At 39.4% G+C, this 21,642-nt stretch overlaps 1 protein-coding gene across 1 annotated transcript in view; it reads left to right on the plus strand.

The window, feature by feature from the left end:
- agbl4 (AGBL carboxypeptidase 4) overlaps positions 1-21,642 on the plus strand; it is a 371,132-nt gene that overhangs the window by 236,202 nt on the left and 113,288 nt on the right. Inside the window, exon 6 of the mRNA XM_056259613.1 lies at positions 9,601-9,640. Coding sequence (XP_056115588.1) covers positions 9,601-9,640 — 40 coding nt within the window. The remainder of the gene's footprint in view (positions 1-9,600; positions 9,641-21,642) is intronic.

The raw sequence follows: 21,642 nt of genomic DNA on the forward strand, positions 1-21,642 counted from the left end.
AATTATAGCTTCAGAGATGATTATATTGTTATTTTTTTACCAACCACCCATTCTCTCTCTTGATCTACCTGTCCATCCTCTCATCCTCTATCTCTTCTCCAGCCTCTATTCACACTTAACTCACTTCAATGCTCCATTTATCACACAATAGAACATCCCGCAGGGAATGAATTGTCTTCAGGGGGCCCGTCCGGCCCGAGACGCTCCACTCCTTAAAGAGCATGGTGTTGTCTTCTCTTATTCCCATATGATGTCATATCTGCCTTGCATTAATCTCATTTGTTACATGCTAGGTGCAAGGATCAATTCAGATCTGGGGCCTCATTTATAAACGTTGCGTACGCACAAAAAAAGGCGTACGCCGCTCTCTACACAATAATTGGTATTTATAAAAAGCAAACTTGACGGTAAAATGTGCGGTCCTTCACGCAAGCTCTGACCCAGGCGTACGCACAAAAACGGGTGAAATGAGAAATGGCGACACCGTCGGCAGATGGAAGAAACACGTGAAAGTGTGTGAAACTGTAGACCGTTGTGTAAAATAAATGGCAATACTGCCTCTCATAAATAACACGAAGACGTCACAAATCAAGTATTACAATTAACAGCCTAGACGAACACCCGTTTGATCGATCTGCAACAGAAATGCAAATTAACACATATTTGCAAAAAGAAAAGTGAAATATGTTCTGCAATAATATTGGCATGTTATACAATTCATCCTCATAAATAAGATGGTAAACAGAACGAAATAATGTACAAAACTGATATTCTCGCCAATGTGTCCGTCTGGCAGAGCAGATATAGCTAGCTAGATAGTCAGTCAGATAGATAGATAATTAGGGAGAGATAGATAGATAAATAGATAGATGTATTATTTGTCCACTGGGGAAAGTTGTTTTCATAGTAAAAATGTCTTCATCAGCTACGGAATCATGGTATTCATGCAGGTATTTCATGCATATGCCTGAACTATTTGCGCTGAACTATTTCCCATTTCCAAGTAGATTATAACCGACATCTGTAGCTTGTCATTTCTTTTTTATTTCGGCCACAGTCCGAGGTTGTGAGGCTACAGCATACGGCGTCTGCAACCTTTTGCCACTCAAGTGCCTTTTTGGCATTAGTAGGCTAATGCCCACACTGTGCCCTCCAAACAACATTTTTCTCCTCTTTTCCACCTTGCCAACGATAACTTCTACTTCACATTGAGTGAAGTTACGTTTTTTTGATTTCCTCTCAATGTTTGCCATAATTTCGCAATCAATGAATAATAACTTGTGGGCGTTTCACGGACTATTTATGGGCAACTATGGGCGTGACATGAAGCCGCAAAAGCTGCGCTACATTTAGAATTGATTGTGATTTATTAAGGGAAAAATGCGTAGGATGTGCGTGCGCACGGTTTTATAAATCCGAATATTTCTGTGTGTACGCACGTCCTATGTTTCATCCGTACGCCACTTCTGACGCAAATCCTACGCAAAGTTTTATAAATGAGGCCCCTGCTCTTTTAGGATTTAGACAGGTTTTCTTGGACTTCTCAACTGACATGCATACTTCAGTACAGTTGGGTAGGAGCAGGAGAGCGAAAGAGAGTGCAGGAAGAGTTTGATCTTTCGGCCTTTAAAGGGTTAGTTCATCCAAAAATGAAAATTCTGTCATTAATCACTCATCCTCATGTTGTTCCAAACCCGTAAGACATTTGTTCATCCATTGACAGCTACACACCTACCACTTTGACACTTCAAAAGTTCATAAAGAGATGTTAAAACTAATCCATATGAATTGAGCGTTTTAATCCAGATTTTCTGAAGAGACATGATTGCTTTATATGATAAACAGATTGACTTTAGGCTTTTATATTCACATATAAACATTCATTAACGCACACATCAGTTGTGGTAAACGGAAGCTCAAGCATGTTCGCTTGACGTGCGAGAACCAACGAGGTTCATTCTCGTGTTACACAGCACATTCGAGCTTCCGCAAGAACCAATAAGGTTTGTTCTCGTACGTCAAGCAGGTTCGGTTGAGCTTCTGTTTATGTTCGCTGATCAATGTTTAGGCTAAATGTGAATAATAACCTAAATTCAATCGGTTTATCATCAAAGTAGTAGTTGCGTAGCTGTCAATGGAGGGACAGAAAGCTCTCAGATGTCATCAAAAAGAACTTAATTTGTGTTCCAAAGATGAACGAAAGTCTTACAGGTTTGGAAAGACATGAGTGTGAGTAATTAATGACAGAATTTTCATTTTGTGGGTGAACTATCCCTTTAAGGGCAATCTTTCAGAGGCAGGACCTGATAGAGCATGGGAGTGGATGATGGAGAGGAGTCTTTACCGCCAGCAAGAGCTGCCCTTCTAATTGGCCTTTATAAATATTTAATGGCATCAAGATGAAATTCAATCATGGCTTTTAAGTGCTGAATAGGTTGAATGCAGAGTTAACTGTGGGGTGATTAGATTTCTCTGGTCTGGGCTGCAGTCCTTCTGCAGGTGGGCAAGTCTAAGGGGAGCAGGCGCTGTCCTAAGAAATGAATCTTTTATTTGTTGTGGTGTATTTTTAAAACCAAGGTTCTCCTGGTCACGCGACAGAGTAACCCCAGCAGACCGTCCTGACGCTCTTCTCCACAGCTGATAAAGCTGTCCATTTGCTTCCCTTTGAAATGGCAAAATAAGGATGCTTTTGTGGTATAAAACCTGCTTTAATTAGTACTTGGCAAATTTATTTTATATAGCCTACCATAAATGAATGCAACTGATATTGCTTTCTCAGTACTTAATTCTGATATCTTAATACTGGATATCCAATGGCCAATATATGCTGCCTTCTTTTAGTTTCTTCTAGTCAACAAAATAATAATTTATATTTATTTATACACATTGCCACTCATTATATCATATTATATTTGTTTGTTAGAATAATGTTACATTTCAAGGATATGTTGTGGAGTGAGGTGAACTAAAATACATGTTCATAGTGTCTATTATGTTTGTAAACATTTAGTTTCATTTACCTGTATTACATTACATTAAGTCTGAATGTAGTAATAAAATGCGACAAACACAGATGCGACTTCTCTGTGTTTTTTTTTTCTTTCAATGATGTCATTTTTACCGCTCTATTATTAGTTGATATTATAATTGGCCATATTTTTGTAATTGGCCTAATGAAGAGTTTGAAATGCATTGTATCTGTTGCTTTTAATTTCTGCCACACAATGAGGTATTTTACATGACAAAGCATCCCATATTCAGAGCATGATGAAGAGTGTTACAGTGAATCTGACAGTAAGTGCTCAGTGAAGAGAGAGACCCAGGGGAAGATGACCTCATCGTGAGCTCATCCCTTAGATCTGTGCTATAAAAGAGGGAAGCATTTTCCCAGAGGGGAGAAAGGTGAACCGAACACTAGATGGAAGCGAGAGAGTAGAGAAGTGTGTGTGTGTATGTGTGTGTTTTTGGTCGCCGATGACTCACCTACACAGGAGTGTTTCCCTCTCTAAGATGAGGTGAGTCAGTTTGTTGACTCACTCACATTTCTCTCTTTTTCCTCTTCTTTTCCTCTTTATGGGAAGGTTGGCGTCAGACAGAGGGGTCCTTGGGGGATTGATGCCAATGACTCTGACTCCTGCTGCTGGGACTATGGCAGATGGTTTAAATAGTCCAGCGTTAATCTGCCTTACCTCATCACCACTGGGCTGCATGTGTGTTATAGAGGGAGGGGTGTCCGCTGGGGTCCATAATTCATGACATATTCCCACCATCAGCTAGTTTATGGCACAGAACGAGTTTATCCCTGAGTAAACGTATAAAGTCTGCCTCCTTTTTCCATAAATTGCTAATATAACTGTCTCTTTACTGTGTATCTGATATTTTGAGTCAAATCATTTAGCCTGCAGTCGCCATATGTATTTTTAAATTAAATGTTAAGATGGGGGAGCTCAGGTTAATCTCATTATATTGACCTTACATGCATCTGAAATGAGACTCATTTTTGGGTGTATTTTTCTATAACAGCCCCCACCCATGATAATCATCTGCAAATAAGAAGAGTAAATTCAGGGGGAAATATTGCAAATGGGTTTTCAGGGAGGCTGTGCATGAATATTTAATTCTGTTATAAGATGAAAGGTCCAGTAAATGAATGACTTTTTTTTTTGGTCTGTCTGGTGGCCAGCCCTCTTAATTGCAGTTGTGCAGTTTTGCACCTTGCAAAGATTAAGACTCTTTTGAAAAGGTGCGTATGCCCCTGATAAGATTAATGACATTTTAAGAGGAAAGTTTGGGATGTCTGGCCTATTTGCAGTTTTGGACCAAATATAGGTCAAGCGAGGGAGGAAAAGTTTCAGCATGAGTTTAGTTAAAACTTTGTGCAATATAAAAATAAAAAATATCCTTTCCTTATATATATATAACATTTTATTAAATAAAAATATAACATTTTTATTTGAATAAGGTAAAAAGTCATCTTGATATATAAAAATAAAATTAAAACTATATACATATGAGATGGCATAGCTTTATATGCAAACTACTGAAGTCTCTTTAGGTAAATGTGTGTGCGAGTGTGTTTTGAGAGTCCTTGGTTATGGCTCTGGTAATTGGACAGGGTGCGTTGGGCTTTTTGACATAGGGTGAAGGGCTCTCACCCCGGCATCTGTTGAGGTGAGCCGGCCTCCCGTGTGTCACAGCCCCGATCTCCCAGATCTCTGACTTTCGGCACCAGTTGCCATCTCTCTCCCATCTCGTTCACCTGTGGCCGTGTCTTCTGGTGTTACAATAGAATAGATATTGTGTTCCATTCAGAATATTAAACGCCTTTTGACTCCAGTGAGGCCTGGGACACCCACTGTGTGCTCCTATGCAGACTGCCACTGTTCTGAGGGGGATTCCTTGGCACTCTTTGATAAAGATTAATACAATCCTATTTTCATGCCTAGGATTGCCTCTCCTAATGTGATTTTCTCTCTGTCTCTGTCTTTCCTTTTTCCCTGTTCCTGGAAAACACTAAATACCTTATCCATGCAGACAGTGTCTCTTGTACTGCTCATATGTTAGAGTAACCTTTGTAATCTGAATCAAATATCAGTTGATGTTTGGCCCTGTGGACTTTAGAAGAAAAACGAAATGTTTAAATCTACAGCAACAACATGGATCCTGGTGCCTAATTGGATCAATTGTGTTGCTGACGTGAAGGCTTTTCGTTCCGATTGAGCTATCAGGTGGATTATTAAAAGATTACTGCATGTAAACGTAGCTACTTTGAGCTAAAGAGAGTTTTGAGTATCTCATCTCCATTTTCCATAGATTTATTGAAAGAAAGCAGGACTCGGCTGTCAAAAATGTCTTGACAAGATTAGCTTGAGAGAATGCTCTACATGTTGCTGTAACTGACAGAATTCAGTCAGGATGTACAAGGCCAGAAGTGATATCAGCGGGGGTGAAGGCTCATGTCAATGGACAGACAGACGCATTGCAGCAGTCACTGGCTTTTTCCACTTGCCGTTTCTGTCTTAAATGCTGGATCTGTACCAACAAGGCCAAGCAAAACTAACAAAGGTCAGATCAAAGGGATGGAGCAACTGGCCTTTTTCAGAGCCTTTAATTGACGTAGACTAGAGGAAAGGAAGCTCTCAGAGGTTTTGAACTGTCAATGGGAGAATTCACATAAAATGAATAGTGTCCGGTGATAGAGCTGTATGCTCATGTTGTTTAAGTGCCTGGTTCATTTTGACGCAAATCATCTCCTTTAAATTAAATGCCTTTTACCGTATTATTTCCATGTGGTAATAGTGCAAGACCAATACCAAATAATTAGACTACTCTTGTCTCGGGCTCTGGGGAAAGGGGGATTGTAGTTGGGCCGCTCTCTGTCATGGATCGCTTCATAAAGACTAACATTAGCTGTGTTCTAAAAACAAGTGAGCTGCCTACTTAGAAAGCATTTAAGGGATCATAGACATGCTCCTGAGTCTGAAGAAACAACGTATAAATCCAAGACGGCAGCCAGTCCTGAGAAATATTGTCAATAATTATTTGTCATATATTTCATTCAATAATGTTCTTTTTTTTTTTTTTTTTTTTTTTAAGAAAAAGTTTAAATCTGACCATTTAATCTGACATCAAATTTTGGCCATTTTATCCAATATTTGTGTGTGCACTGTATATCCCTATCCTTACTATTGCAGAATTCGCTTAAAAACCAAGTAACATCAAACGCTTTGTGAGAGTAGTGCTATTTGTGTGGTGGTTTCATTTCACTTAGGATGCAGCCTATGTAGGCAGTAGACAACATGGTTTTGAAGCAGTGATATTGACTTTCTGATCCCATGACTCTGATATGTAAATGTATGGACATATATTGCAAGTCAACTAATGTTTAAAATGCAAAACAAACCTTTGTATTGAAATTATCTTTAATATTATTGCATGTCTTAGTGTAATGCTCTGCATCTCTATCAGTGCTTTCCCTGTTCTTAGGATCAGCTTATAAACGAAGAGGTTGTATTGTATGTGTCTCTTTCACCAGCAGGGGGGCGATCTGAAAAATAAAACAATAGACATCCTTTCAAGAGTTTGTCAAAACAAAATCGTTTTCACCTAATCTTTAACATCAACTGCCATTATATTACACTGTATAAACTTATAAGTGTTTTAAGTGTAGAAGAAGATGCTCGGTGAGAGTTATAGCACCTATGAGTCATGACCCATATCTTCCAATTACTGCATAAACACCACATTAACACATACGTTTTTGACAGGTGCCAACATATTTTATGCATGTATTATACTGTTTTTTCATTATTTTTAGCAGATAGAAAATACACATCATGGACGAGTCAGGTGGCCCCAATAAAAGACATATTGCTAAACACATACTGTATTGCTAACAAGCATAATGAATAACACAGAACACTCACACACCTTACATACACACAGTGATTGTTCATTAAAATTGATTCAGTAACTCTTTTCATATTTTAGGACTTTGCTTCCATTCTTAGAGAGCCACAAAAAAATTACATTTTATGAATTCAAAACCAAGTTAAAGCCCTTTGGCTTCAATGGTTAATTTCTAATCGTCAGGAAATGACCAGCCATTTAAAAGCAGAGCTGTGTGTGTGTGTGTGTGAATGATATCAGTGTATGCTCTCTGCTCTACTATGTGTGTAGTGGCTCTTATGTAGAAGGACCTGCAGTACTGTTACCACAAGAGTGTTAAAGTACAGCTCTCGAGCTGCCTGCCCTCACAGTATGTGTGTTATGTGTGTCCGCCTCACACTGCAGCGCGTTGAGGACGCCATCAGTCTTTGATTGGGCACTTATCGATCTGAGAGTGTGACCTGTGTGGATTGCTGTAGCCTCTGCCACGCCCTCTCTCCAGGAAACGACCCGCATCTACTACAGCACATGAATACATAACTCGCAAATCGCAATGGATTATGAACACAAATACACACACCCTACATAAAGCTATTCGGTTAGCAGAGCAAAAAGTGGATTGAAGTACAAGTACCCAAATAGGCCAAAAAATAAAGACAGACAACACTGTTGAGTGTGTACAGACAACAAACAGAAAGATATTATATAAAAATATATATTTAGTATTTATTATATATATATACCTGTGTTGTGAAGATATATAAAGATGTATATAAAACATAAAAATATATACACTCACCGGCCACTTTATTAGGTACACCTGTCCAACTGCTCGTTAACACTTAATTTCTAAGCAGCCAATCACATGGCGGCAACTCAGTGCATTTAGGCATGTAGACATGGTCAAGACAATCTCCTGCAGTTCAAACCGAGCATCAGTATGGGGAAGAAAGTTGATTTGAGTGACTTTGAACGTGGCATGATTGTTGGTGCCAGAAGGGCTGGTCTGAGTATTTCAGAAACTGCTAATCTACTGGGATTTTCACGCACAACCATCTCTAGGGTTTACAGAGAATGGTCCGAAAAAGAAAAAACATCCAGTGAGCGGCAGTTCTGTGGGCGGAAATGCCTTGTTGATGCCAGAGGTCAGAGGAGAATGGCCAGACTGGTTCGAGCTGATAGAAGGGCAACAGTGACTGAAATAACCACTCGTTACAACCGAGGTATGCAGCAAAGCATTTGTGAAGCCACAACACGCACAACCTTGAGGCGGATGGGCTACAACAGCAGAAGACTCCACCGGGTACCACTCATCTCCACTACAAATAGGAAAAAGAGGCTACAATTTGCAAGAGCTCACCAAAATTGAACAGTTGAAGACTGGAAAAATGTTGCCTGGTCTGATGAGTCTCGATTTCTGTTGAGACATTCAGATGTTAGAGTCAGAATTTGGCGTAAACAGAATGAGAACATGGAACCATCATGCCTTGTTACCACTGTGCAGGCTGGTGGTGGTGGTGTAATGGTGTGGGGGATGTTTTCCTGGCACACTTTAGGCCCCTTAGTGCCAATTGGGCATCGTTTAAATGCCACGGCCTACCTGAGCATTGTTTCTGACCATGTCCATCCTTTTATGGCCACCATGTACCCATCCTCTGATGGCTACTTCCACCATGTCACAAAGCTCTAATCATTTCAAATTGGTTTCTTGAACATGACAATGAGTTCACTGTACTAAAATGGCCTCCACAGTCACCAGATCTCAACCCAATAGAGCATCTTTGGGATGTGGTGGAACGGGAGATTCGCATCATGGATGTGCAGCCGACAAATCTGCGGCAACTGTGTGATGCCATCATGTCAATATGGACCAAACTCCCTGAGGAATGCTTCCAGCACCTTGTTGAATCTATGCCACGAAGAATTGAGGCAGTTCTGAAGGCAAAAGGGGGTCCAACCCGTTACTAGCATGGGGTACCTAATAAAGTGGCCGGTGAGTGTATAAAGATGTCTATATATATTAATTTTTTATTATTTATTTAATACTTATGTAATATAATATAATCTTCCGGAAGGTTTTTCTTTTTTTTTCTCCATATGGTTTTTAATAAAAACGAAATAATCATCCAATGAAGGCAAATGACAATCACTTAAAAATGATGGTACATTACAAAACTACTAGCTTATAGCCATTGATTTTAAATGTGTCAAACTTACAGCAACAAAATTTAGCAAAAAAGATACTTATAGGTTTAGAATGTACGCCGTCTCCACTACACCATTCCTAATGCTTTTTGGGAGTGGATGGTCACTGGAGGTCACTTTTGGCACAATTGACATTTCCATGGTATAGAAAACGTCTGATTGACGGATCACTCTTGATGATTATGGGTTATAAAATTCTTATTTGTTATCGGCCAGTTTTTTGTGTGAACGGGTTCAAAGGAAAGCATTGTTTGATTCAAACTCTTTTGCTGTGAATAGGCCTCAAGAGAAGTGTAAGATTAGAAACATTCTGTTTCATAGAGTGATATATATATATGCATTGTATATGTATTTACATAAAATTGATGTAACATTCATGACACACTTTTATAGATAGAGAGCAAAATGTGCTTAACAGGCAGACAGCACAAACTTTGAAAAAAAAAAAAAGTCTTAAGTTTCATCTCTCGACAGAAGATCTCTGATGTCTCTTTATATCTTTTTCAGCAACAACGAAGGCTGGATCTTCTGACCATCACCAACCCTGGTGAGTTTGCAAGTTTTGCTTTGTTATTCACTGCACACTACACCACACACAACAACATTGTATTCACAGACTGGGTTATGTGTTCAAAGAGGGCGTCACACTTTGTGACTTCTCTTACTTCTCACAACAAGTATCAGCTGCACCCCAAGAGCAAAAACCTGCAAAAAAGAGGCCTTTTCTCGCCATTTCTTTTCTCAGCATTTCCGTGGTCCCTTCGTAGCACCCTGGGCGTGCCTGTCCCAGAGCAGCGGGTACAGCCTGTGCTTCTGCGTCTCTATGGGAAGCTGAATGTTTTCTCAGTGCATCTGGGTGAAGGCTGAAACTGCATTCTGAGCTCTGGGAGAGACAGATGGGGTGGCCAGGAAGGATGCAGCCCCCATATGTCTAAAATATCTGGCTGCTCTAATACACTTTGATTAAAATAATGTTTATGTAAGGCACGTGGAGTAGGCTAATTTTCCCAGCTTTGCTCAGCATCTGTTACCCAAAGCCACACAAGACTGTACCGCTGACCTTCACAACTCTACAAAAGACATGCACGGTGCAACATGATTTTTAGCTTACCTTGTTTGGGGTTATATAATAAAAAAAATAAAAAAATTACCCCATGATTCTATTCCCCTTGCCATTTTGGGAGGGTAATTTTGCTGATTTCAGCGAGCAGTAAAATCTACTTTTTCTCCATAAAAACTCCACAATTGTGCACAAGCTGACTGCAGAGGGGCTCTGGAGAGCCGTTGCGCTTTTTGCTGATCTAGAACTCCCCGAATGCAGTTATTAAAACTAACCGCTGAAAAAACAACTGCTAAACCGGTATTAGATCACCGGGCTACAGATGGGCCTAATGACTTATTGATGAGGTGAACAGGGTATTTTAGTTGCTGTAAATGAAGAATCGCCCCTGTAAATGAGCTCATCCGTCCCTGTCTTCCTCTATGAGGCTGCAGCCTGGCTTCTTATTAGGATTCGGTGTGCAAAGTGTATATGCGACTGCGGTGACCTTTGACCTGCGTGTGTCCACGCTGAGTGTGACGGAAACTTGTTTTCCTGCTATATGGAAAGCAGCTTGCACTCTTAGATGACTGAGACAGATATTGCAAAAGGACGCGCCGACCTATCCACATATTACATAAGTGTGTGTGTGAAAGGGATGATAAAAATTAACATACATGTATCTATAGTCCTTAATGAGATCAAGCCATGTCCTCCCCGGTGCCCTTGGAGGTCTTCTCAGTACTCCGAGTGCCAGCCCTTCGGTCGGAACCTGCCGCTGTGGTTGAGGCCCTGTAGATCAGTGCCGAGGGGGGTCTCGGTGCCCTGGCCCCCTCATTAGCTCTCCTGTGTGAAGAGTGCTTCCCACTCAACCCCTGCCAGACCCTCTTTAATTGGACACTTGAGCAGCACGATGTGAATCTGGCTCCATTGAAGCCTGACATTTCAAACAGCTGACCTTTCTAAGGCCAGAACAGCTAAAGAATGATTAGCCTCGCCCACCGTTCCCATCGCAATGCAGAACGCAAACTAAACACAACGTTCATGGCGGCAAAAAAATGATGAAGGAAGGAAATCTAAAATGAAAGGACTAGATTTTTACTTACTAAAGAAAATATCAGTGGCGACTAGGCATGAAAAGAATTGGTAAAGTTTTATTGAAGTTTACTGTAGTAGGTTTTACAATGCGGTTTTGTGTAAATTAAATGCTTTTGGCATCAGTGACATTCAATGCTGTTTTTTTTTTTTTTTTTGGCTGTGCACATGAATAAATAACAACTGTTTTTGCAGTGGAACGGCAGCTAAATGGTTCAATATATGCACGAAATAAGAGACCAATAACAGTTCAGTATGCAAATAAATGCTATTATTTGCAAGACCAATAGCAGTTCAGTATGCAAATAAATGCAATTATAAATAATTGCAATTAGTCTGCTTTCTTGCATTTATTTGCATACTGAACTGTTATTGGTCTCTTATTTCGTGCATATATGAAAGCAGACTAATTGCAATTCAGAATTCAAGTGAAATCACTGTAGGTTTGGTAAGCATTGAAACAATAGAAATTATATATAAGTAATACCAGTAAATTTTGACCTTATGGGGACTTTTTTTTTTGGTCCCCACGAGTAAAACAGATTATAAATCATACTAAACGAAGTGTTTTGAAAATCTAAAAATGTAGAAAGTTTTCTGTGATGGGTAGGTTTAGGGGTAGGGTTAGTGTATGGGGATAGAATATGCATGCAGTTTGTACAGTATAAAAATCATTACGTCTATGGGAAGTCCCCATAAAACATGGAAACGTGTGTGTGTGGGCAAAAATGTATAAAATAATCATATAAAAGTAAAAAGGAAGACAAAGAAAAAGAAGACAAACCAAAAGCCTCTGTTTGTGGAGGAGGTTTGGGCACTGTGATAGAAGGGTTGTGGTGGTCTTAAAGGAGGGGGGTCTGCAGTGTGTCTGGAGCTTAGAGGGTGTCCACGGCCAGAAAATTGAGTTCAGCCATCTTTTCGGAAAGGCTATTGTCGATCTATTGATTTGAATGCCCTTTTCATATCTGCAGTCTCCATTGCGTTATTGTTCAGCTGGACAATTAACTTTGCTTGGCTGGTGTTTAGTCTCTGTGTCACTGCCCCCGCCCCCCCCCCCCCCCCCCCCCCCCCACATGGCCACCATCTCAGCAGCGTTACAGGAAAAAAAAGGTCAATTACATTCATGAGACTTGGAGAGATGTGCAAGCTCACTGCTCTGAGAACAGATATTAGACAACCTTCAGATCTCCTCAAACGCTGTGAGCTCTTGTTCAGTGCTACACACACACACGCGTGCTCTCATGTCTTCATCTGTGTGTGGATATATGTAAATCATCTCTGTAATGAGAGCCTATAAAGGTTCCCAGTCGGAGAAAAACAGCGTTTAATACTGTTGTTCTGTTCAGCTGCTCTTTTAATGACACTTTTACACCTGGCACAGCACAAAGCATGAAATAAACTAATTATGGTATAAAATTAACTAATTAGAATTATATTATACAATTTTCTTTTCATTTTATATATTATCTAATTATCTTTGTTTAATGTATATTTTAAATCCTGACAAACATATGTTTGTGAAATGTCTATTAAAACATATATATAATGTATTAGTTCATTACACAGCAATGTGTCATTCAAAGCTGAGCATTACAGTGATTTTTCTACCACTGTAACTCATGGTTTATTGGTTTTGCATAAGAGTGTTTGGCCTAATGTCCAACGTGATCTTATGAGTTTTCGTCTGTATTTTTACGCAAAGTGTAGTCCTACCACAGGTACAATTACTTAAGTTTGCACTGAAACGTATATATTGAAGTATTGACAGCACTGAAATTTAAATTTACAAATAAACAACTTAGACGTTAGCCTGGGAAAACCCAGACAACTTCCGGCAAATTTAGATTTGCTCTGCAAGTAGGTCTGGCAAAGAGCCCATTGAAACCCATTTCCAATCCGTCGAAATCGCGGCACCAATCAGAAACGTTGGGGCGGGCTTTACACGATGACGACACTGGCCAATCACGTTCTAATCGCAATATAAATGCCTTACAACGGGGGCAAATGCGATCAGATCTTGATGTTTTCTGTTCGACCGTCAATCCGAGATGTTTCAATCGGTCTGAGATGCTATTCGTTTTTCCAAATGTTGTAAAAATGTTGCTGGAGTGGCAGTGGACACCAGCTATTATCATATTTCTTTTACAAAACCGGCAAAAGTCGTCAGAAGCCATTGCTACATAATTTTCCTCGAAATCAGAAAATTGCTGTCCGAGTCTCAGATGTTTCTCCGTCGCTCTGCATACGTCATGTCCTTCATCGCTCTGATTGGTTTTAGGTCTATCCAATTGCGCCAAGAGGCATTTGAGTTGGTCCGTTGGTGACGCCCCTCTGGAAATGATTTGTCTATGGAGCTTTGCCATAGACCCTAACTCAGTTACAACTGAGAATGGTCTTGTTTTAACTAGGCTACTTAGACGTACCAATGTGTACAAATCCTTAGTTAATAATACCAAATTCATGGAATTAATCATTTGCATTTATGATCAATTAAATGATATTTTCAATCAAATTTACCTATGAGACCAGACTGTAATGTCACATATTCAATGAATCTCCTCTTTCGAGGGACTAGCTTCAGTGGCCCTCTGATATAAATGTCTAAAACACATTCTCAGCCAGTTCCACTGCTCTGCCTGAGCAAATGTGTTCCTGAGTGTTTTCTTGGCCATTTCTGTGATGGTGTCTGTATGGCGTCCAGCAGTAAAACAGGTCTGAGCCTGATGGTCTCTGGACTGGGGCCGTGTGGCCAGACACCCTGATGTTTGTGCTTTTCTGTCTGGACACAGCAACTCCGGGCCAAAGAACTTGGACAGCTGCAGCTCACAGCGGCCAATACCTGCACCAGTGAGATCTGCCTTTAATGGAGCAGAGGGACCAGGCCTGGCCTAGAGAAAGAGAGGAGAAGATGTAGCGCAAAATACAGCAAGTGCGATGGGGAATGATCATAACCCCTTTAAACTTCTTTGTGGATATTTCATCTCAACATCCCAATCAGCGACTGAGTGATGGAAGGTGGTTAAAAACGAATACAACTAATCAAAATAATGAACAGCGGTTGGTAGAGTCCGCACAGAAATAGAGAAACTAAAAACGTCTGTTCGGCTGCCTCATGCTGTCTATTTTCCAGTTGATTTTTTCCAAATGCACACAAAGGAGCATAGCGAAAGGGCTGTGAGCCTGTTAATGAAGAAAGAATATGAGCATTAATGTAGTCTGGAGGAGAGAGAGAGACAGGGTGCGCTGGTAGTCTGGCTTGGAAAATATTTGTAAAATATGCATCATTAAACCATTATTTAAAAACATGTCTGGAGCCCAGCCTTGAAGCTTTTCAACAACTAATGCCTCTAGTTAATATCCCCAGCCATGCAAATATCACAATTTCACGCCTTCTTCACATAATCAGCCATGGGTTTTTCTGTTCACCGTGTGAAAAACAAAACAACACGTTAAAGATACTAAATGAAAAATGCAGTTTGCTATTAACTTGTCTTTCTCTTTTCACGGCTTGCCATTTGTGCGTATGCGTGTGTTTGTGTGCGTGAGAAAAGGGAAGATTTGTGGGGAAATGTAAATAGTGTTTTAGCAGACTAGACAGCGAGGACTGTTTCGTTGTCACCAGGGCCACTGTCGTTGCCAAGTGCAGCAAATCCATAAGAGGGGGGGAAAAAGAGTGAGATTTCAGGTCGGACGACCTTTTGTTATTTCCTGCAGTGGCGGCTGCTGCTTTTCAAGAGCAGGTAATCACTCGTCGATGACAAAAGTGTACTGATGTTTATTTGTAGCTAGAGAAAGCTGCTTCACAAACTACTAGTGAAAATACTTAATAAGCATAATGAACCAAGCTCAGAACTGTTTGTGGCGGAAGGAAAAAGACAGGATTGTGATGTCTAAAATAAACAGATTGCAAAGTTGAACCATCAGACAGCATTGATTTCGCTCTTACATTTCAAAACAATGTCAGTCATTGTTGCAAATTCCTGCCCATTTGAGAACTCAAATCGTCATATAGAGAAGGCAGGGTTCCATGTGAGACATAAATATATTAATGGAAACCCTGGAACTAACGAATGATCAATTATTGTTTCCATTGCAAATAGTGTGATGCCCTTATAGATTCCCAGTGAAGCTCTGCATCCAGCTGGGACCAAGAATAACACGTTTAGAGCCTTTTGTCCAATGAACATTGATCTTCACTTCATTAAAACCAAGCATTCAGGTATGTGCCACTGACTTCAATAGACATGTTCATGTGGATATAAAACTTACTACTTTATTTGAAGAAGACTATATATCTCAACAATGGTAAATAATTTATTCAACACAATATTACAGTGAAACATAAACCTAACCAACTATGAATACCCCTTAAACTCTTTTATAGTCCTAGAAAGTAATGTTCGAAACCCCCATTCACTATTCCCTACATTACTTTACTAATATAGTTCACTTGAGTGAGTGAATTCGGACACTGAGTGCACCGGAATACCTTGTGGTGCATTGTGGGATTGAATGAGTGCACTCAATAATATCCACTATGGTTTCGGACACCACTACAAATGGCTGTCCCCTCAAATAGTGCCCTATTAAGGGTATAGGGGGGCGAATTCGGACATAGCCCATCTGATTTGACCCCAGCTGCAATGCATACTGGGTAAAAGGTTGTGCCAATCACCGCTCTCTCTCTCTCTCTCTCTCTCTCTCTCTCTCTCTCTCTCTCTCTCTCTCTCTCTCTCTCTCTCTCTCTCTCTCTCTCTCTCTCTCTCTCTCTCTCTCTCTCTCTCTCTCTCCCTCTCCCTCTCTCTCTCTCTCCTCTCTCTCTCTCTCTCTCTCTCTCTCTCATTTACCTTGTTACAAAATACTTCTATTCATCAAAGAATCCTAAAAAAAGTATCATGGTTTCCACAAAAATATTGAGCCGCTCAACTACTTTCAACATTGATAATAATGAGAAATGTTTCTTGAGCAGCAAATCAGCATATAATAATGATTTCTGAAGGGTCACGTGACACTGAACACTGGGGTAATGCTGCTGAAAATTCAGCTTTGCCATCACAGAAATGAATTACAATTTAAATGTATTAAAATAGAAAACAATTCTTTTCAATTTTAATAATATTTCACAAAATTACTGTTTTATTGTATTAGTGATCAAATAAATGGAGCAGCCTTGGTGAGCATAAGAGACTTTTAAAAAATCTTAGTGACTCCAAACTTTGTTTACATATTTTATCATTGAATATTGTGTTTCATTCAGAACTACATCAAATTGTGGAAGTCAAATGTATTGCAAATGACAATTCACATTGACTTTTAAAACAATGGCCACTGGTTTGCTGCTAGCGGGTGAATAATAGAGGTGGGTTCAGATGAGGAAGCTACACAGCAGAAAGGGACAAAGAAACAGTGATTGAGAGAAAGAAACATGTATTATTCCGTGAGACTTTATCGCCACTCGGACTGAACTGCCCCCGCTTGTTCTCTGCTGATTTCTTCTATTGGTTCTCTGCTGCTAGCTTGAGCAGAGACTTGATGCGGTTACCTGGTTACCGCCAGGCCTCGTTTGCAGGGTCACTTCATTAATTCTTTTCCTGGTGAAATGGTGGCATGCGTTGGTGTGTGTTTATGTTTGTGTCGGCTCAACAAAGAGCGGTTCGCTCTCACGCTCCACCTGCCGCTGCCCTGTTATCGGATCCACCCACACACACTCGAACGTTAGCGCATGATGGCCAACTGTAGGCCTTAATTTTACCGCTGTCATATTAGCACACCTAGTAAATCTGGACAAGAAATTAGCTACTCTACGTAAACATTATGTCACTTCCCATTAGGGCTGAAGAGCTGAGACTGCTTAAGAGAGGATGAGAACCAGGATGACAAGAATTGCTCCTGAAGTGTGATGTCACTGTGAGTGTGTGGGGCCTTCTTGTTATCAGATGTCTTATCTAATAGCAAATCAGTCAAATCTAAGTCAGCAATATGACAGAGCAATATGACATTCATTCTGATCTATCTATCTATCCATCTGTCTGTTGTTCGTATCTATCTATCTATTGTTCTATCTATCGTTCTATCTATCTGTCTATTATTCGTTTCTGTCGCTCTACCTGTCTGTCTGTTAGTATGTCTATTGTTTGTTTCTGTCTATCTATCTATCTATCTATCTGTCTGTCTGTCGTTCGTTTCTATCTGTCTATCTATCTATCTATCTATCTATCTATCTATCGTTCTATTATCAATCTATCTGTCTCGTTCATTTCTATCTATCTATCTATCTATATATCTATCTATCTATCTATCTATCTATCTATCTATCTATCTATCTATCGTTCTATCTATCTGTCTATCTATCTATCTATCTATCTATCTATCTATCTATCTATCTATCTATCTATCTATCTATCTATCGTTCTATCTGTCTGTCTGTCTGTCTATCTATCTGTCTGTCTGTCTGTCGTTCGTTTCTATCTGTCTATCTATCTATCGTTCTATTATCAATCTATCTGTCTCGTTTATTTCTTTCTATCTATCTATCTATCTATCTATCTATCTATCTATCTATCTATCTATCTATCTATCTATCTATCTATCTATCTATCTATCTATCTATCTATCTATCTATCTTTTCCAACAAGGCCAACGTTTAAAGTTTGTCTTGACAAATTTTTTTTATTAAAAAGGGACATTTATATACATTTATTTTATTTCAATTCATATTAAAATTAACTTTTTTATATCCAAATTTGAATTACAATTATGCATCCAGTATTATCTTAATTCGAATTCAATTTAAATTCAGGAAAGTAAAATCTCCTTAACTTTATAATGCAGGTGTTCCCAGCATAATTATTATGCATAATTGGGTCGTGCATAATTAATAAGGTTGCATTTTTCCATAGTTTGCCAGTGTTATTTGCACTACTGCTTATGTTGATACTGTTGTCAAGTTAGGTAACATGTTTTGCAACATTTTCTATGCAGAATGATTTATGTGGGAAGAAAATACGATGGATTGCTTGCCAACACTATCGTGTTTATCATGTTGAGGTGTGGGTCCGCAGATTCGTAAATATATATATTTTATTAGGTCATATTTTTTTTATCAACAAACATTATGCATTAAAATCATATTATTGGGGTGTTTAAGGTGTGTTATAAAATCTAAATGTAGGCCTATTTTTTCAACATTTACATGATTATGTAAATGTTAATTGGTAATGTAAAGTGCTATTAAATCAGATTTGGAAGTAAGAGTCATTCTGTAAACTGGAATGTTAAGTTTACTCACTTTATGTTGCTAAATTAAGTAGATTTTACTTAATTTTATACCTTTTTATAAATTTACTCCAAACAAATTATGTCCAATTGTGTAATGTTTTAACTGTTATGGTAATCACATTTATATAATTTTGCTCTGTATAAATATTAAATGCTTAATTTTGCTACCAGTTTTAGCACTCAGACTCCAACCTGACAGTCTATATCTATACAAATCTAAGACAAAAGCATAATGATTATACATGGTGGTCATCTATGCTATAGTGAACCCTTTATGATTTCTTTCTGACATGTCTTTATCACACAGATGGATCCAGTAATCACTTCCAAGCAATCAAATATTCACCGTTTATTGTCTGCGCAGAAAGAGGATATATGAAGTGTCCATGCAGTGCGAGTCTGAAATTAGCCAGGACGAAGGGGAAAAGCGCAGTCTAGTCTTTCATATTAATGCAGTCCAGAGATCATATTTGTAGGTTTGGGGGGTGATGCAGATTCTTGACCTGACCGGATCAATAGTGTACGCCCCAGAGAAATATAGATGAAGCACACCGAACAGGCCCGAAGCATAAGAAACATCTCCGAAGCCTTCGTTTGTTCTTTAAAAGGAAGATCAATGTCCCCCCTGCCGCCACTCGGAGAATGCACAGCGGGACACCATGCTTGCAATGATACCCCTGTAAATATTTGATGACGAGATTGAAGAGCGGTTATACAATATAGTTTGCGTCTGCTCGGGCTGTCAGTTTTGAAGTCTGTCTCAGGGCAGCCGGCATCAGTGACTAACAGAGCCGAGCGGAGCTCTGTTTCGGGGCTACTGTTCATTTCACGCGCTATCACTTTTTGTATTGCTCGACTGATGACTTCACGGCTAATCAATTATTCATGAGGCACTAATTAAAGGACAAAATAAAGTAACGTAATTAAGGGCAGTTCAATTAAACAAGAGATCATTGCCTTTTAAGTTGTTGGTCAATAGAAGATGACATCGCCAACTTTTCCCAGACCCGGTGCACGGCTTCTTTTTCCCCGAACATGCTGGAGCCTTTATTTTAAACCATATTTCTAATGTTCTCTAAACGTTCCCTGCTGTCCCCCTCTGTGCTTCACAGATTCTGGCAAAAACGGCAGGTTTGGAGCGCACCATCTGGTTCTATACTTAGCCAGCCAGCACTGACGCTCGTGTACACACGCGCACCTGGGCTAGCGTCTGTCCGTCTCCCCGATTGGCACAGGTGTGCTGTTTTGATTGGCTGCGGTGTAATGGCTAATGTGTTCCCAGCTAATGCTGCTGTCACAGCTCCTCATGTCCATCCCTCTCCACCTTCATCACCATCCTCCTCCTCTCCCAGGCACTGACCCAAAACAGGCCCACCGCTATCATCCCGCCCGACACCCACCCTCTTTCCTATTCTAGTCACAGAGCTCCTACCTCCCTCTCCGACACTGGGCTTCATCATCCACATCATTATGGAGATTATCCCATGTCTTTTATTTAATGGTGGCTAATGTATCACCAATAAAGATGAATGAGGGGAGCTGTGAAGCTCTAATTGGAGGGACATGATGTCTGACTCTGAGCCGCTGATAATGTCGACACTGCCAAACAGTTTATGAGGCGCCATCACCAGTCTAAGTGTGTGTTTAGAGGTGGAGGGGGAGCAGACGCTTAGTTCAAGTACTCATTGTTTGATAACTGCGTGTGAGAGAGCGCCGGACAAAGCCGCGGTGTTAATTGATCTGTTTTCGTGAGAGTTTTTTGATCATGTTCTTCATGACCATAATGACATGACTGTCTCGTGTCAGCAGCTGACTTAGTCTGTGTATTGGAAATCTTGAGGACATACCTACAAACCTTTAGTTTTCCCTCTAGTATGTGTTATTTTTTTATTTATAAGAATAATATGAACAGAACAGGAGCAGGAAGTGTTGCATTCCACTACAAATAATCATTATCAGTCACATTGATATCATTTTTGTTTGTCATGCTCTTGTTTAATCAATCATAAAAACATTATAATGCCATTTTTTAGTTCCCTGGATATCGAACCCATGACCTTTAGCACCATGCTCTGCTATATGAGACTTTTTCTTCTGTGAAAGTGCACGAAAAAGACTGCCTTGAGATATGGTCACCTGATTTAACACAATATCACATGAATTATACTTGCCGGTATCTCATACTTTTCTACCTAAATCTTAACATCTCCTGATCTGTTTTCACTGGCTGCTCTAAAACTTCATTTCCCCCCTTTTCTTTACTTATAGAATAGAATAGAAAGCCTTTATTGTCAATATACTCACGTACAACGAAATTTGGAAATGCTTTCCCTTGGTCCCGGAAAAATTATACAACAAACACAAACAATATTACATACGACACAAATATGAAACATTTAGTACAAAAATAAACAGTTTTTAGTCAAATTTAAATATAGCACTAATAAGAAATGTATTGCACTAAACCTGTTCGTTGCAAAGTAAAAAAAAAGAAAGAAGAAAAATAGCACCCCGAGAGTGTATGTACACGTGTATGTGTACGTAGCAGAAAGGGATCTGTGCATATTAGAGTTCATGGTGGTTATGGCTCTGAGGAAGAAACTGCCCTTGAATCTCTTTGTCCTTGTTTTGATGGACCTGTAACATATAATCTCTATTACCTTTTACTGTTTTGATTTTTTGAAAGACGGAAAATGCATTACTTTATATTTATCTGTCAAAATGAGGGAAAGCATTTAAAATTTAGGAAATGACTTAGCACATAAAGTAGCATGAAACGAAAATGTTATCTTGCAATTAAAAAATTTTTTTGGTACAATTGCCAAGACACTTTTCTCAGTACTTGGGTCACTTTTTCGCACAACAGCAGTCTATGTGGGCTAAAATGTACCTACTGGCCAGTTTTTTTCAAAACCTAACATAATACAAACCGAATAAGACAACAATGTGTTACATTTCTATAGTAATGCCATATTGAAATATATTCCAAATCTAGAAAATGAATATCAAAACAATTAGATTTAGCTGAACACCTTCACATGTGACATGTTGCATCCTAATTTGCCTACTTATACTATGCCCTAAAAGTATGTACTGTTTTGTAAAAAAAAAAAAGTACATACTTTTGAATGTGTAGC

Source organism: Rhinichthys klamathensis, unplaced genomic scaffold (genome assembly GCF_029890125.1).
Source record: "Rhinichthys klamathensis goyatoka isolate OS25496 unplaced genomic scaffold, OSU_Roscu_1.1 h1tg000169l_1, whole genome shotgun sequence".
NCBI lineage: Eukaryota > Metazoa > Chordata > Actinopteri > Cypriniformes > Leuciscidae > Rhinichthys > Rhinichthys klamathensis.